Source organism: Cololabis saira, chromosome 10 (genome assembly GCF_033807715.1).
Source record: "Cololabis saira isolate AMF1-May2022 chromosome 10, fColSai1.1, whole genome shotgun sequence".
NCBI lineage: Eukaryota > Metazoa > Chordata > Actinopteri > Beloniformes > Belonidae > Cololabis > Cololabis saira.
In genome coordinates, this window is record NC_084596.1 from 42460146 (window position 1) to 42477647 (window position 17502).

General features: G+C 39.0%; 1 protein-coding gene across 2 annotated transcripts in view; it reads right to left on the minus strand.

Moving 5' to 3' along the window:
- Positions 1-3949: 3949 nt before the first annotated feature.
- Positions 3950-17502, minus strand: part of LOC133453084 (cAMP-specific 3',5'-cyclic phosphodiesterase 4B-like) — a 128687-nt gene continuing 115134 nt past the window's right edge. For both annotated transcript variants that reach the window (XM_061732946.1, XM_061732945.1), the window contains exons 10-18: positions 17290-17383; positions 13251-13480; positions 13057-13155; positions 11639-11803; positions 10494-10593; positions 10220-10374; positions 9296-9418; positions 9028-9210; positions 3950-7148 (exon numbers count right to left, since the gene is read on the minus strand). In XM_061732946.1, the coding sequence (XP_061588930.1) occupies positions 6801-7148; positions 9028-9210; positions 9296-9418; positions 10220-10374; positions 10494-10593; positions 11639-11803; positions 13057-13155; positions 13251-13480; positions 17290-17383 (1497 nt within the window). In that variant the 3' untranslated portion in view covers positions 3950-6800. The remainder of the gene's footprint in view (positions 7149-9027; positions 9211-9295; positions 9419-10219; positions 10375-10493; positions 10594-11638; positions 11804-13056; positions 13156-13250; positions 13481-17289; positions 17384-17502) is intronic.

Here is a 17502-nt window from a genome sequence, read left to right on the forward strand (position 1 = left end):
AAAATACGAGAATAAAGTCATAATAATATTAGAACAAAGTCGTAATATTAAGAGAATAAAGGCATAATGTCGCAAGAATAAAGTTGTAATATTACGAGAATAAAGTCTTAATATTACGAGAATAAAGTCATAATTAAAGAGAACTCTAACAGGAAGAGTTTCTTCTCCGTGTGTTAATATGAGGAATATTGAGCATCTTGTGAAGTTATATTTTGGTATCAGTTTCACGAATAAGGAAATACTTAATCTTTTGGCAGCATCAAATTATTATCAGTATAAGGACTTTAAAACGATTGTGCAAACGACTGCGTCTATTTGGAAGAAGGAACCACACAGACTTGGAACAAATTGCGTCTTTTATGGAAGAGGAAAATCTTTATGATCATCCTCATTGTTTCCTGAGAAACAACAAAACCTCTTTGAATGGAAGCAGATGGAACCACCGCTAGCCTTACAGTCACCACTACTATAGTATACTATACTATAGTATACTATAGTATACTATACTATAGTATACTATACTATACTATACTATACTATACTATACTATAGTATACTATAGTATAGTATACTATAGTATACTATAGTATACTATACTATAGTATACTATACTATACTATAGTATACTATAGTATACTATAGTATACTATAGTATACTATACTATAGTATACTATACTATACTATAGTATACTATAGTATACTATACTATACTATACTATACTATAGTATAGTATAGTATAGTATACTACTATAGTATACTATAGTATACTATAGTAGTATACTATAGTATACTATACTATAGTATAGTATACTATAGTATAGTATACTACTATAGTATACTATAGTATACTATAGTATAGTATAGTATAGTATACTATAGTATAGTATACTATACTATAGTATAGTATAGTATACTATAGTATACTATACTATAGTATACTATAGTATAGTATACTATAGTATAGTATAGTATACTATACTACTATATTATACTATAGTATACTATAGTAGTATACTATACTATACTATACTATAGTATACTATAGTATAGTATAGTATACTATAGTATACTATAGTATACTATAGTATAGTATACTATAGTATACTATAGTATACTATACTATAGTATACTATAGTATACTATAGTATACTATAGTATACTATAGTATAGTATAGTATACTATAGTATAGTATACTATAGTATACTATACTATAGTATACTATAGTATACTATAGTATACTATAGTATACTATAGTATAGTATACTATAGTATACTATAGTATACTATACTATAGTATACTATAGTATACTATAGTATACTATAGTATACTATAGTATAGTATACTATAGTATACTATACTATAGTATACTATACTATACTATAGTATACTATAGTATAGTATAGTATAGTATACTACTATAGTATACTATAGTATAATATAGTATAGTATAATATAGTATAGTATAATATAGTATAGTATACTATACTGTACTGTACTATACTATAGTATAGTATACTATACTATATTATACTATACTATAATATAGTATGATATAGTATACTATACTATACTATACTATATTATACTATACTATACTATAGTATAGTATACTATATTATACTATAGTATAGTATAGTATAAATATTACTAAGAATACTATAGAAATATTGATTTAATATAAATACCATGTCATAGCTATCTGTTTCTTGTTATTTTCATATAAAAGTACGTTTGTCAATGTTTATAATTATTCACAAGTATGCAGTGTCATAACTACATCTCTGACATTCATAACAAACCAACCTGTTTGAAAATCTGTTGAGAATTGAGCAAGTTAAGGTTGTTTAAGCAGTTCATGCACCATTAAACACAATGTTATGAGTGAGCGAGCTCCCCTGAGGCAAGATGGCCGCCATGTGACGACGTCGCTCTGCATTGGCAGCAGCGGGCGAGTCATCTAGCCTTTATATATATATCTATGGTTTGACGTACATGCACGAAACAGAAGTCGGCCATTTTGAATTAATCGTGTAATTTTGGTGCAATTTATGCCATTCCTTCAGCCGCTTCTTTGCCTGAACCGTAACGTGCACCCAGGTGTGTTATACATCAAAATATACGTCTCCATCCTGCGACGACGCGCATTACTTTTCTCTTTCAAAAGCGTTACCTATCTGACAGGTTCCAGTTTGTTCATGTACATGAGGTTTCTTCAGAACAGTCCAGGGTCTGTTATGGTGTTCCACTTTCATTGTTATGCTGATGATACGCAGCTCTATTTGTCTATGAAGCCGGATGAGACAGAACCGTTGGTTAAACTTCAGGCATGTCTTAGGGACATCAAGGACTGGATGTCCAGAAATTTCTTGCTTCTAAATTCAGATAAAACAGAGGTTATCATTCTTGGTCCAGAGCATCTTTGGAAGGAAAGATGGTGTTGCGATGGCTTCCAGTGCAACTGTGAGAAACCTTGGTGTTGTTTTTGATCAGGATTTGTCGTTTAAACCATGTGTTAATCAGGTTTGTAAAATAGCGTTTTTCCATCTCCGTAATATTGCAAAAATTAGGAAAATCCTCCCACAGAGTGATGCAGAAAAACTAGTTCATGCATTTGTATCTTCTAGACTAGATTACTGTAATGTGTTATTAGCAGGATGTCCAAGTAATTTGCTGAATAGGCTCCAGCTGATCCAGAATGCAGCAGCACGAGTGCTGACAGGAATCAGCAGGAGAGACTACGTCTCTCCAGTGTTAGCCTCGCTCCATTGGCTACCTGTAAAATTCAGAATCCAATTTAAAATTGTATTACTTGCATATAAAGCCCAAAACGGCTTAGCTCCGCAGTATTTACAAGACCTGATAGTGCCTTATGTTCCTGGCAGAGCTCTCCGCTCTCAGAGTGCAGGTTTACTCGTAGTTCCTAGAGTATCCAAATGTAGATTTGGAGGGCGGGCGTTCTGCTATCAGGCACCATTACTTTGGAACCAACTTTCAATCTGGGTTAAGGAGGCTGACACCACCTCCACCTTTAAAACTAAAATTAAAACCTTTCTGTTTAGTAAAGCCTATAGTTAGTGTTTAGTAAACCTCTAGCTGGTGTTGGTAAATCTCTAGGTAATGTAAACTCTAGTGTGTTAGAGTCAGTAGTCATAGTTGCAGCTATAGAACAAAACTATAATAGTTAGTCTCAAATATAGCTTGGTGGTAGATATGCTGCTATAGGCTTATGCTGCAGGGGGCACCGACATGATCCACTGGGCGGTGCCTCTCACCCTTCTTCTCCTCTCCTTTTCCCTTTCTCTCTTCTCCATTTCCATTTTTATTTATTATAAATATCTCATAGCTATCGTTTTTGTCCATCGTTCCTGTAGTTTCTTGTGCCGTCCCCCCTTTTTTCTCTTTTGTGCATGTTTGCAGGCCGGAGCCTCGGGAGCTGCGTTCTGGCCTGCGGTCCCCCCTTATGATCCTGGTCCTGCTCAAGGTTTCTTCCCTCCTAAAGGGGAGTTTTTCCTTGCCACTGTTTGGCTTAAGGTTTTTCTCCCACTAGGGGAGTTTTTACCTGCCATTGTTTATATAATAAATGCTCGGGGGTTTATGTTTATGTTTATGTTCATGTTCTGGATCTCTGGAAAGCGTCTAGAGACAACATCTGTTGTATTAGACGCTATATAAATAAAATTGAATTGAATTGAATTTAATCTGATTGGTCCATATCTGATAGTTCCTACTTTCTGCCATAACTTTTGAATGTTTAGACATAGAGAGTCGTGGGTGGTGTCATCTGACTCGGTTTTGAGTCCTTGAACATAATTGGTGCAAATGTACTATCCAAATGTGCTTTTTTCACATCATTTCTGCATTTGAGGTTGCAGAATTGGACAAAACATAAGAAGCCAGACAAAACTAAGTTGACCTAATAACATCCAGACCACAAGGTTTTGTTATACGTATCTATTTTAATAATCAGATAGAAAACTTTTCTTGAGCACAACATACTGTACACCAATATACTGTGAAGAAAACACTGAAAAAATACATTTGAAACAATGTTTTCTATATACTTCTATCCTCCCACAGCTGTACAGTGACCTGTCACCGTACACTGCAGTAAGTGTCCAGCCCTCCGCCACCCTCCGCCAGGAACACAGATTCAGAGCCCGGTGGACACGTCACCAACGTTTCTGGCTGGATTATCAAGTCTAACATTCCTTCTGTTCCTCTTAAGGGGATATATAGCAAAATATCTTAGGAAATACAGACGAACCACGAGACGAGTTCGGTCAAACTGTGACTGACGTGTTGTAGTGCGTATAAATAATATCAAATATACAGAGATATTAGCAGTCAATATTATCATATTACAAGGAAAAGGTAATAAATACACTGTCAGCGCAACAGAGCTGGGTGCAACAAGACTGTGCAACCTCTGTGACCACTTACGCACTCTCTCTCTCTCTCTCACGCACACACACTCACACTCGGGGGGGGGGCGTCGTATCTGGACCCCAAACCCCCCCGTGTCATACACCGTGGTACCTTTAAGGAAGTCTGGAACCGATCTGCAACCAGCTGCAGAACCGTCCACATATTCAAGGTGCTGCGATATTCAAAAAAAAAAAGATGCAAATACAAATATTCCGTCACGAACATGTTGCTTTGTAAAAACTGGGTTAAATGTATATTTGTGCACAAACGGGTCGCGGTGTAAAAGCGCATTCAGGGGGGATGACAGGTGTGTCTCTGTGAGCCGATGGAGTGAGGAAGCACGGAGGGGGGGGGGGGCGTTTCTAACAGCTACGGGGTCTGAACTTTAACCTTTGATGAGTTTGGAGTGGTCGGCCTTGAGCGGGGAACGGGGAAGACGTCAGGACGCAGGTCTGACCTGGACCTGGAAGCCTCACCTGCAGGACACGACGGCCCTTCAGGTGCCTGATCACACTGTGGACGAGCGGCAGTGAAATCCACAAAGTGCTTTCTTTACAGCATCTTTGGAGGTTCTCTCTCGAAGTTTTGAAGGAATAGAGGGTTTGCATTGACGTCACTTTCCCACTGGACTACGTCCCCTTACTCTCACTGAGTGGCAAAAAAGCCGCAGCTAGTGGAGAAGACGGGATAACGGACGATTATGGGCTTAAATTAAAGTCAGTTGGACTTTACAGTGACCTGTACAGTTACCCCAAGAACCAGTGGTCCATGGACATTAATATTTCGCGAATCCAGTTTTCCTGATATTTAGATGTACATATACACGAAGCAAAGCTTGAAGGCGTACAAAAGTCTTGACGCTTGGTCCGACTTCAAGGCAGGATTTGTTGGCGAAATTAAAGTGATGAGGACACCGAACTTTATGATTTGACCGTTTAACGTTACACTGCAAAAACTAAATCTTACCAGGAATATTTATCTTATTTCTAGTTAAAATGTCTCATTATATTATATAACTTGTTTTTTGACAATTTTCACCTGTTTCAAGTAAATTTTCACTTAAAATAAGCAGAAAAATCTGCCAGTGGGACAAGATTTATCTTCTTATTACAAGAAAAAAAATCTTGTTCCACTGGCAGATTTTTCTACTTATTTTAAGTGAAAATCTACTTGAAACAGGTGAAAATTGTTGTTTTTTCCAGTGATGAGTCTTGTTTTAAGTGTAATGAGATTTCTTTTGACTAAAAATGAGACATTTTAACTAGAAAAAATACAAATATTCTTGTTAAGATTTTGAGTTTTTGCAGTGTAGCTACCCAAAAATCCAACATTACTTGATACAAAATGGGAACCACAAATCCACGTTTCGGTGCCTGGAGTCCAGTTGTTTCTGTGAATTTCAGCAATACATTTGTCTCTCTTAAGCTTATTTTTCAGCAGTCTGTAAAACGATAACTCCGATTCCTTGCTAAATCTATGAGTACAGTCGATCACACAACAGATCTTTCCCATTTTAGATGTTTTCAAGTTGCTCAAACTGAAAGTTTACGCTGCCACTCAGTGGGCGTAACCCGCTGTGAAGTTGCATCTGTGACGTCATGTGCATTCCCTCTACATGTGGAATAACTGGTTGCGATGGTTTGGTTGGAGGACTGCAGCTGCTCTCCGTGCTACTCCTCATTTCTTTACAGTGTTCCACAAAGTGCAAGTCGTGCTGGGAAGTGGAGCGATTCTTGACACGTGTCAGTGAGAGAGCTGATACTATTGCCAGGACATCAGGAAGACTGTGACACACAGCTATGTCGCTTTGTAGAAAATCAGAAACATTTTACAGCTTCATGAATGTGTTCAATAAATTATAAAAACACATAAAAAAAAAGGAAAAAGGCACACCAGTTATTTTTATACAAGTGTTTTTAAAAAAAAAACACAAAAAAAACTACTTGGTTCCGAGTAACTTGCAGACCTGTAGTTTTGGTTGGACTCCATGTGCTCTCCAGTCTCAAGACATTACAAATGTTCCACGTGAAGACAAAATTGTCCTGAAGTGCAAGTTTGGAAGGTGGATTTCTCTCAGTTCATGGATTCGTACCGCTGATTTCAGACTGTGGGTGTGCGACGGCCCAGATTCAGCCGCGCCTCTGCAGTCCCTTCCTCCGAGAACAGAGCACTCGCTCTTCCAGCTCCTCCGAGGGGCGCGCAAAACAAACTGCCACAGGGTTTCCAGGCCTCAGCCGCAGGGGTGCCCCACATTCAGTCAGACCCTTTCATCCAGGCGGCTCCGAAGAGCCGGGGTTTGCAGGATTGCTCCACTGCGAATAAAATCAATTCCGTGAGAGGTTTCCGCTCTCCGAGGACGCCACCGACTCAGCTATGTTTCCGCCGGGGAGACGTCGTGCGTCTTCACGTCTGCTCTGTCCTGACCGGAGTCACATCGGTCCATCACTCTGCTCTCTATGAGTCCGCTCTGTCTGTCGTCGGGGTCCACGGTCAGGTTGAAGTTGAATTTGCTCTCTCCGGGCTCGCCCTCGCTGTCGGCGTGCGGGCCTCCCTCTCCCTCCCCGTCGCTGTAGAAGGGGGGAGACGGGCTCTGGGGGATCATGCTCTGGTACCAGTTCCTGTTGAACTCCAGCGTGTCCAGGATGTCCTGGGCGTCGGGGTGGACCAGGTCGGCCCACGTCTCCCACAGAGGGTGCACGATGTAGTCGATGAAGCCCACCTGGAAACATAAGCAACACAGATGTTAGAAGATAAAGAATTAAAAAACTACAACTTTGAGTGTGTTTGCATGGGAAGTTTAATTCCTCTTTAATTCAGAATTAAAATGTACGACGGCGTATTAGGGCCAAACTAAGACAAAAAAAAATTGAAATTACGAGCATAAAGTCATAAAATTATGAGAATAAAGTCGTAAAATTACAAGAATAAAGTCGTAATATTACAACTTTATTCTCGCAACAATATGACTTTATTCTCGTAATATTACGACTATATTCTCGTAACATTAGGTTTTGACTTTATTCTCGTAATTTTATGACTTTATTCTTGTAATATTACGACTTTATTCTCGCAACATTATGACTTTATTCTCGTAATATTACAACTTTATTCTCGCAACATTAGGTTTTGACTTTATTCTCGTAATTTTATGACTTTATTCTCGTAATTTCCAATTTTTTTTGTCTTAGTTTGGCCCTAATACTCCGTCGTAAAAATGAAATACGATTTAAAATGAGTAAAAATTACCATATAAACACCTTATTTCCGAATGAAAATGGCTATTCCGTTTTTGGTGACTTTGAGCTTTGTTTTCGTGTAAATGAACGGCCAAACCGCAGGAAAACGCCACAGTTTTTGCTACGTGGAAACGGGGCCTTAAAAGTAACTCCACTTCTCTGTCACTCCAAACGAAAGACTCTCGTTTCATCTTGGAAGTAACTGGAAGTTACTCGTGTCATTTGTTGATGTTTTTTTCCAGGATTCTGATTGGCTAGCATGACTTTATCTTCTCGTTACACTGCCCCCTGTAGGTTTGGCTGCTCATAGCACCTTAACAGATATTTATGCGGGTTTGTGTAAAATAAATGATCGTATTTTTCAAAACGTAGAGGGGGAAATATCCGTTTTTGTAAATACTATGTGGAAACGTGGCCTTATTCTGATTTTAAATCCGAATAGAATAATTCCAGATCATGGATACACTCTAATTCCGGTCTTTCTTTCTGCTCGTTCCCTCTCCCGTCTGTCTCCATGATCTTATATTCCACGCTGGGCTGGTTTTCCAAACAAAGTTTCAAGATGTAGCACGCAGTAAACGCTGGTCAAGAGCAGAGACCATTTATTTAATAAATAGCTTGGAGGACCTGGAAATAATTAAAAGAACAGCTGGAAACAGGAAACATAAAAATTGTTAGCTTTTCAAAGTTGTAGCGGCTAAGTTAGTTTTTCTTCCAGTAGTTTAACTTCCGGTCCCCCCCCCTATCCAATCAGAACCTTCCCAACCCCCAGACCTGGAGAGGAATTGGATGAAGCCGATCAAACGTGTTTTCCATGTAAACCTCAATTCGGAATTACTATTTCCATGTAAACTCAAAGGAAAATAGTTAAATTCGGAATGATTTAATTCGGAATAATTAATTGGCCCATAAGTCCTGAAAGATCACCTATCCTTCCTGAAAAATCAGCTATGCTTATTTTTTTGCTAAATAATTGTTAATTCCTCGTAGCTGACGGCTGAAATTTCAACTTTATAAAATTTCGATTTTATTCCCGAAATTTCGACTTTATTCTCAAAATTTCGACTTTATTCATGAAATATCGACTTTATTCACGAAATTTCGAATTTATTCACGAAATATCGACTTTATTCACGAAATTTCGACTTTATTCTCGAAGTGCACAATATAAAAAAAGTTAGTTTTTCTTCCGGTAGTTTAACTTCTTGAAGAAAGCCGATCAAACGTGTTTTCCATGTAAACCTCAATTCGGAATTACTATTTCCATGTAAACTGGAAGGAAAATTGTTTAATTCTGAATAATGAATTCAGAATTAAAAACCGTGGCGTTTGCGTGTGGAGCTGAGCGCCGCTGCTCTGTACCTGAGTTCTCTCCACCGAGGCGGTGTTTTTGTCACACATGGGGCTGATCTCCATGCCCCTCTCCCGCTCTCGGTCCCCCTGGTGGAAGAACTCGTCCATGATCCTGTCGGTCCACTGGCGGTACAGGTCCAGGGGCTTGGTGGGGTTGCTCAGGTCTGCACAGTGCACCATGTTCCTCAGCACCTGCAGGAACACCGGCTGATGAGCACCACTTTCCCCCCGGCTTCAGGCGGGAATGTTTCCATCAGAGAAAGAGCCAGCTCCTCACCTGCATCCGGTCCGTGTAGTTGTCCAGCAGCAGCACGCCAGAGCTGGTCACCTTCTTGGTTTCCACCATGGTTTTCAGGTTAGCCAGGAGACTCATGTGTTTGGACATGTCCGTCGCCAGAACCTGGGCAGCAAAGAAAATACAGATGATGGAATGATTAGACCTGCGGTGAAATAATCAATTATCTGATTCTAAATCCATTCTCATATTAATTCCTAAAAATCGACTCATATGTCTAAAGATCGATTTTTTTTCATCATTACATTACAACTTTTGGTATTTTTTTGTTTATGCTCAAAAAAGGAATGTTTTGTTGGACATGAGAATAACTGGTGCCATGTTTTTGTCTTTAAATATGTTTAAAGGTATGAAAACATGTGTTAGGTGTTAGGTTATAATTCCATAAATTGTCTATATTTCATTACTTTATATACTGTATTGGGGTTACATTTGCATAAAATGCTAAAAACCAAATTCTCAAAAATTAAAAACTGAAATAGACCGAAAATGGAAAAAAATTAAAATGGAATTTGGGAAAAAAATGAATTCGATTTCATCCGTCTCTGTTTCCTCCCTGGATCTGTACACGATGTTTCTGAAAGCAGTTCTATCAGCATTCTGGGAGCTGATTGGTCCTTACAGCATCATTAGCTGCAATACTTGCTGTTGAATCTCAATATAATTCTAGTATTAATATGTTGCATAACTACAGTCATATAATTCATGCAACAGCTCAAAAAACTGTTTAAATAACACTAACCCAAATCAATATTGGAATTGGATCGAATCAAATCTTGATAATCGATTCTGAATCTTAAGAATGGGATTTGAATGGATCCCCAGCCCTAGTAATGATTAATTTAAAAATGGGATCAGGGAGTGGATGAGCTGCAGTGTGGCTCAGGCGTGCAGACGTTTCCTCACCATGTCTATGACCATCCTCCGGAGCGTCTGCCGCTGTTTCTTGGTCAGGTTTTGGAAAATGTCACAGTTGTCTTCCTGCAGCAGCTTGAATCCCACGGCCAAGTGGTGGTTCTCCAGCACAGACTCGTCGTTGTACATCAGAGCCAGCTCCGAGTCTGATCATCGCAGAGGAGGAGGAGGACAGAAACGTTAGGAGTCGGCCGTGGTAACTATTTTTGGTAAATGTTGACTGGATGTTTGTGATTTTATTTGTTTTTTTTCCAGACGGACTCACTGGTGTTGATGAGAAACTGGTTGGACACCCCGGGGTGGTCGACGTCGTGGATGGCTGCTGCGAAAATGGCTGCCAAGATCTCCAGATCGGTGAAGACCGCCTGTGTTTGGGGAGAGGAAGGGAGGATGAAGAGGCAAGGTAAGTTTATTTGTATAGCAAGAAATCTGAGTTATCGTTTTACAGACTGCCGAAAAATAAGCTTAAGAGAGACAAATGGATCACTGCAATTCTCAGAAACAACTGGATTCCAGGAACTGAAACATGGATTTGCAGTTCCCATTTTGTATCAGGTAATGTTGGATATTTGGGTAACTAAACTGCAAAAACTCAAAATCTTAACAAGAATAATTGTCTTATTTCTAGTTAAAATGTCTCATTTTAGTAAAAAAAATCTCATTACACTTAAAACAAGACTCATCACTGGAAAAAACAACAATTTTCACCTGTTTCAAGTGGATTTTCACTTGAAATAAGTAGAAAAATCTGCCATTGGAACAAGATTTTTTTGCTTGTAATGAGAAGATAAATCTTGTCCCACTGGCAGATTTTCTTACTTATTTCAAATGAAAATTTACTTGAAACAGGTGAAAATTGTCAAAATCTTAATAAGAATATTTGTCTTATTTCTAGTTAAAATGTCAAATTTTTAGTCAAAAAATCTCATTACACTTAAAACAAGAGTCATCACCAGAAAGATAACTTGTTATTCGACAATTTTCACCTGTTTCAAGTAAATTTTCACTTGAAATAAGTAGAAAAATCTGCCAGTGGGACAAGATTTATCTTCTTATTACAAGCAAAAAAATCTTTTTCCACTGGCAGATTTTTCTACTTATTTTAAGGGAAAATCTACTTGAAACAGGTGAAAATTGTTGTTTTTTCCAGTGATGAGTCTTGTTTTAAGTGTAATGAGATTTTTTGGACTAAAAATGAAACATTTTAAACAGAAATAAGACAAATATTCTTGTTAAGATTTGGAGTTTTTGCAGTGTAACAACAGTGGTGGCGGGCTAGCATGCTCCAGTGACGCCACATGCTAACCAGGTTTCCAGATCAGATCTATCTTTAGCCGATGTAACTGTTTCTGAGTGTAACAAGGTAATGAACCACAGGTTTGCAGGAGAAGCGGGGGCGAGGTGACCTACGTCCAGGGCGGGCGTGGACAGCAGGATGTGCGTGGACTGGGCCACGTCGGCGGCGTGCAGGCTGTTGTGGTAGGCCACGTCCGAGTGGTAGTGGCTCTCCAGGGTCAGCATGAACGTCACAAAGGTGTCCGTGGGAATCTTGAACGTCCTCATGAGGTCTCGCTCCTGCGTGCGACACAAACAAGGAACTTTTAGAGAAACTGGACCTTCGCCGAGGCCGTGATCAAAAGATGCTTCATTGTGCTGGTCGTATTTTCAACCAGCAGCTCGTTAGGTTCCGTTTTCTGTCTTTAAACCAAAGAAGAGAAATGTCTGCACTACGAAGCCACCCCCCCAAATTAAAATTAAAAGACAAAAACGATAACTAACTGAAACTATATTGTGTGTTTAGAAAACTAACTAAAACGAACTGAAATTATAGATATAATTTCCTCCGTTTTCGTCCCTGTCAATATAAGCCTCTTGGTATGATCAATTAATTCCGCTCTGGCCGTTTATCTCCAACTGGCAGCTACAGCACCTTAACGCCTCACGGTCCGTGATGTCAAAACTAAAACTAAAAGTAAAACTAATAAAAACTAAACTAAAACGAAGCATTTTTTAAAATAAAAATAATAATAAAAAAATAATAAAAACTAGCAAACCCACACTAAAAACACATTAAAACTAACTGAATTGAAGGAGAAAAAGTCAAAATGAAATAAAACTAAACTAAAATGAAAAATTCAAAACTATTATAACCCTGATTTGTGGTTCCCATTTTGTATCAGGTAATGTTGGATTTTTGGGTAGCTAACGTTAAACGGTCAAATCATAAAGTTCAGTGTCCTCATCACTTTAATTTCTACAACAAATCCTGCCTTGAAGTCGGACCAAGCGTCAAGACTTTTGTAAGCCTTCAAGCTTTGCTTCGTGTATTTACCCGGTGTAGAAATTAAGTACATATAAATATCAGGAAACTGGATTGGTGGCCAAATATTAATGTCCATGAACCACTGGTTCTTGGTAACTGTACCAAATATTAATGTCCATGGACCACTGGTTCTTGGTAACTGTACCAAATATTAATGTCCATGGACCACTGGTTCTTGGTACCTGTACCAAATATTAATGTCCATGAACCACTGGTTCTTGGTAACTGTACCAAATATTAATGTCCATGGACCACTGGTTCTTGGTAACTGTACCAAATATTAATGTCCATGGACCACTGGTTCTTGGTAACTGTACCAAATATTAATGTCCATGGACCACTGGTTCTTGGGGTAACTGTACGGGTCACTGTCAAGTCCAACTGCCTTTAATTTAAGCTGATAATGGGCTGTTATCCCGTCTTCTCCACTAGCTGCAGCTGTTTCTGCTTGTGTGTGAATGCTTTCATGGGGCAGACGTCGAGGACGGGGAAGGAGGAGACTGACCTGGAAGATGGAGTACATGATGCACGTGAGCGGTCGGTTGTGCGAATGTTCAGCCACTCTGAAAATGTTCAGTCCCCATTTGTTGATGTCCTCCAGGTCCTGTTAGAGAGAACAGGATTCACAGGTTTTAGACGAGAGAAGCCAACACTTAACACACCAACAGGTCTGGGAGATCAGCCCGTGCAGGCGCTCACCTTGGAGAGCAGCTCCTCCTGGTCCGTCTTGACCCCGAAGCGATTTCCGCTGCCGGCAGAGATGCTGGACGTGTGGCTGAGCTTCCTCACGCCGCTGATCTGCGTCATCATGCTGACCTGCGGCTGCTGCTGCTGCTGCGTCTGCGGCGGCGGCTGCGTCTGGCCCTGCCTCCGTTTCCTCTCCCTCGACTTCTGCACCGGGCAGGGCAGCTCCAGCTCATTCTGCTTGTCTGCACGGCCATGGAAAGACACAAAAAGAGGAAGGAATGGTGATTAAAAGACGAGTTTACATTTCTTTTGGTACTTGATTTCTTTATTTTGTGTGAAGTGTACATTTGAGTTTGTATTTCTGAACTACACTGCAAAAACTCAAACTCTTAACAAGAATATTTGTCTTATTTCTAGTTAGAATGTCTCATTTAAGAAAATCTCATTACACTTAAAACAAGACTCATCACTGGAAAAAACAACAATTTTCACCTGTTTCAAGTAGATTTTTACTTAAAATAAGTAAAAAAATCTGCTAGTGGAACAAGATTTTTTTGCTTGTAATGAGAAGATAAATCTTGTTCCACTGGCAGATTTTTCTACTTATTTCAAGTGAAAATTTACTTGAAACAGGTGAAAATTGTCAAATAACAAGTTATTTTTCTGGTAATGACTTGTTTTAAGTGTAATGAGATTTTTCTGACTAACAATTTGACATTTTAACTAGAAATAAGACAAATATTCCTGGTAATATTTTGAGTTTTTGCAGTGTATGCACAATAGTGAAATAATTAGGGCTAACCCTTGAAAAATAGAGAAACCTTTGGTCTTTTGATTTCTTGTTATTTTCTTGTTTTGTTTGGGTTTTTTTTTTTTTTTCTGTCTTTCTTTTTTCTCTATCCTTTTCTCATATAAAACCAGACTGAGTGTTGCTTTATGATATCTCATAAATACCTGACTTGTAAGGAAATATGATTCGAATGCTGGACAATAATTCAGCTGCCCTTGATGTCTCCTTTTAAGTAAGAGCTCTTATTGTTGTGCATCATTGGAAGAGTTTGAAAACCAAATAAAGCTAAAGATAATGTTGGAAAAAAAAAAAAGAATGGGTCCAAATTAAAGCAAATGACGTCATCATATAGACATTTTTTCCAGGTTTTGCTCCGTTTTGGAGGCCAGAAAGCCGTTCAATCACCAGGTGTAAGATACATAGCTTTTCATTGAATTGACTCTGGATTTTGGCTGAGATTTTGTCAATAAAATACAAGCTGTAAAGTGTGAAAAAAAAGAAGAGTTTACAGTGTCTCTTGGAGTAAACGGCTGGAGGACGGGGCCCTCTCACACCCATAGACATATACACGTATACAGTATATAGTATATAGTATAGTATATATATATACGTATATATGTCTATGCTCACACCCCTGTGACATTAAAGCTGCACTGACATTTAATCGCAACTTTTCTCTTATTTTCCTCCTCAGCCCCTAAAACACACGCTCTGCCGATGCAGCAGAGACGAGTAACACGGAGAAGAAAAGACTGAAATCAATTGAAAAAAAATCATTTCCACTCAAATCTGTATATGATGGCGTGATAAAGCCCAGTCAGGAAGTGCTAATGACATGTTATGACCATAAATCGTGCTGAAATATGTTGCAATAACAATTCTGAGAACCCTGGAAAGTTGTCGTGTTTAGCTCAGACGTTTAAAGGAAGAGCTTGTTTGCATTGAGCTGCTGCGTGTGACTCAGTCTTCCTGTTGCCGCTCTGCCACCTCAAAGGAGAAATGTCATCTCAATATGCATGAATGTGAAACTCCAGCTATCTGCATTAAAGCTGCTTTCGTCAATGAAAGTGATGACTAAATATCGTTGTCAACAAACCTTTATCACCTGAGGAAAACGAGACGCAACGGAAATGCTGGTCATGCGACGATAACGATAATTAAATATATAATGCAATATCGTAGAGGAATAAAAACTAAACTAGAAAGTAGATTACAAAATAAGAACTCTGCTAAAATGTGTCTTCATTTTCGTTGACCAAAACGAGATTAAATGTTCTAACAAAGATCCTTAATATACTTTTTTAAAGTTGTTTCCTCTGGTTTAGTCTTTAAACCAGTTTAATCTTTGGATCCACTTTCCTACATAGACCTGGAAAAGAAAACCCAATGTGTCGTTGAAAAAGAAAAAGATGGGGAGAAATGCGGAAAAATAAACATGTCGTAAACTCAAATCAGAGTCTTCTGTATCTGGAATGATTGTATTCTTGAGTCTATAAGGTGACAATAATATAATAATAAGATAGCCTTGTCTGAATTGTAAAATGAGTTTGGCTAAATACAATCTTTGACTAAAACTAGACTAAAATGATCCTGGACAATTCTGACTAAAATAAGACTAACATGCTCAGACTTTTAGTCGACTGAAACTTGACACGACTAAAAGGAGAATGAACGTGACTAAAACTAATAAAAACTAAAAAGATAGCTCGGCCCAAAGACGAGACTAAAACTAAAATTGAAACAGTTAAAACAACAACAATTAAAAACATTGAAAGCTCCGCTGCAGCATCCAAGAAGCTGCAGGAACATGAACCCCCGCTCGACTGACAGGTGTCAGACGCAGCGCAGATAACAACACGGCTAAGCTAAGCTAAGCTTCAGAGATAACCGGAGCCGCGCTCCGCTGCTGTGTTGGTCTTAAAGCAGCTCCGTCTTCGCTCACATTTTTTGACTAAAAATGAGACATTTTAACTAGAAATAAGACAAATATTCTTGTTAAGATTTTGAGTTTTTGCTGTGTAGCGTGTATTTTAACCTCTTATCCTGCTTTCTTTTAGCTTTTAGCACCGGTTTTTGGGTATTGTTTTTAATGCAAAGCACTTTGTGCTGCATTTCTTATGCATGAAAGGTGCTATATAAATAACATTTGATTTGATTTGATTTGATTTGAGAGGGAAACCGCTGGACTGGAGGTTGGGGCGGGCCGTGAGTCACCAAATGCCCCGGGGGGGGGGTTCCAAGACAAGGAAAGACCGCTATCCTGATGAATAATGCAGCGTGTCTCTATCCAGACGCGATGTACACAGTATGCACGCATGCATCCAGCCCCCTCAGCCCCCCCCGCTGCTCAGGGCTCCGGAGGGAAGTCCTCCCTCAGAATAAAGCCCTCCCTCCTCCCTCACACATCTCTGCAGTCACAACCAGGGGATCTGTCTGCTCCAGACCAGATCAGACTGGTTTCAGAGCAGCCATGCAGACCCAGTAAGGGGAGTATACGGACCCACTGGACACGCTTTAGGCCAGTGTCTCCCAACCAGGGGTCCGGGCCCCCCCTGGGGGGGGGGCAAAGATCTCTGGGGGGGAGCGAAACTTTGTCTGCTTTGAGGATATGCAGTTGTAAAAATTATATTTGCACATGTTAAATTAAAAAAAAATCACAATAACACACCTACTGTAATGGAATACAGTAATCCAAGTCTGTATAAACCCACTTAGAAATATATTTTTGTCATTTTGGTCATTTTAAAATACTTATTTATCAGGATAAAAACTTAAAAACGTATTATTATATCATTATTCAACATTTAATTATACTACTACTCCGACAGGTTGTTAAAGGAAAAATGTTAAAACATTTTGCTCTCATATTAAAAGAGACATTTTTCAGAAATATTCAGAAAATATTCATTATATTCAGAAAAGTCCTTTCAATTTTTTTTTGTGTGTATTTTATACATTGGTGACACAAAAGGAAGGTGATAAAAACTAAGTACAGGGTAAACCAAAGAGAAATGTAACAAAAAAACCTAATTAATGTAATTTTTTTTCAATTAAAGACGTTTAACAAACCACTTTACTCTTTTGCTGCTAGTACGTACGGGTCGGGGGCCCGGCTGGTCTTAGACACAAGTAGGGGGAACAAGGAAAAAAGGTTGGGAACCGCTGCTTTAGGGTTCCCACCTCAGTGACATGCAGAATACATGCTCCTCCCTAAAGGATGCTGGGTAACTGAAGTGCTACGTTGCAGAGACTTGTGCTCACCCAGGAAGGTGTTGGAGATGTACTCGGACACTTGGTTGCCTGAGCGGCTCATCTCAGACAGGTGGCTCAGCTCCCGGTTCAGCATCCTCTTGAACTGGAAGCAGAAAGAAAAGACATGGATTATACAGCAAAGCTGTTTTATTCTCATTTCCCCCTGCAGACGCCGTCCCATGACGGCGCCGCTGTGTTTATGTGGGATGTAAGGTTTGGGAT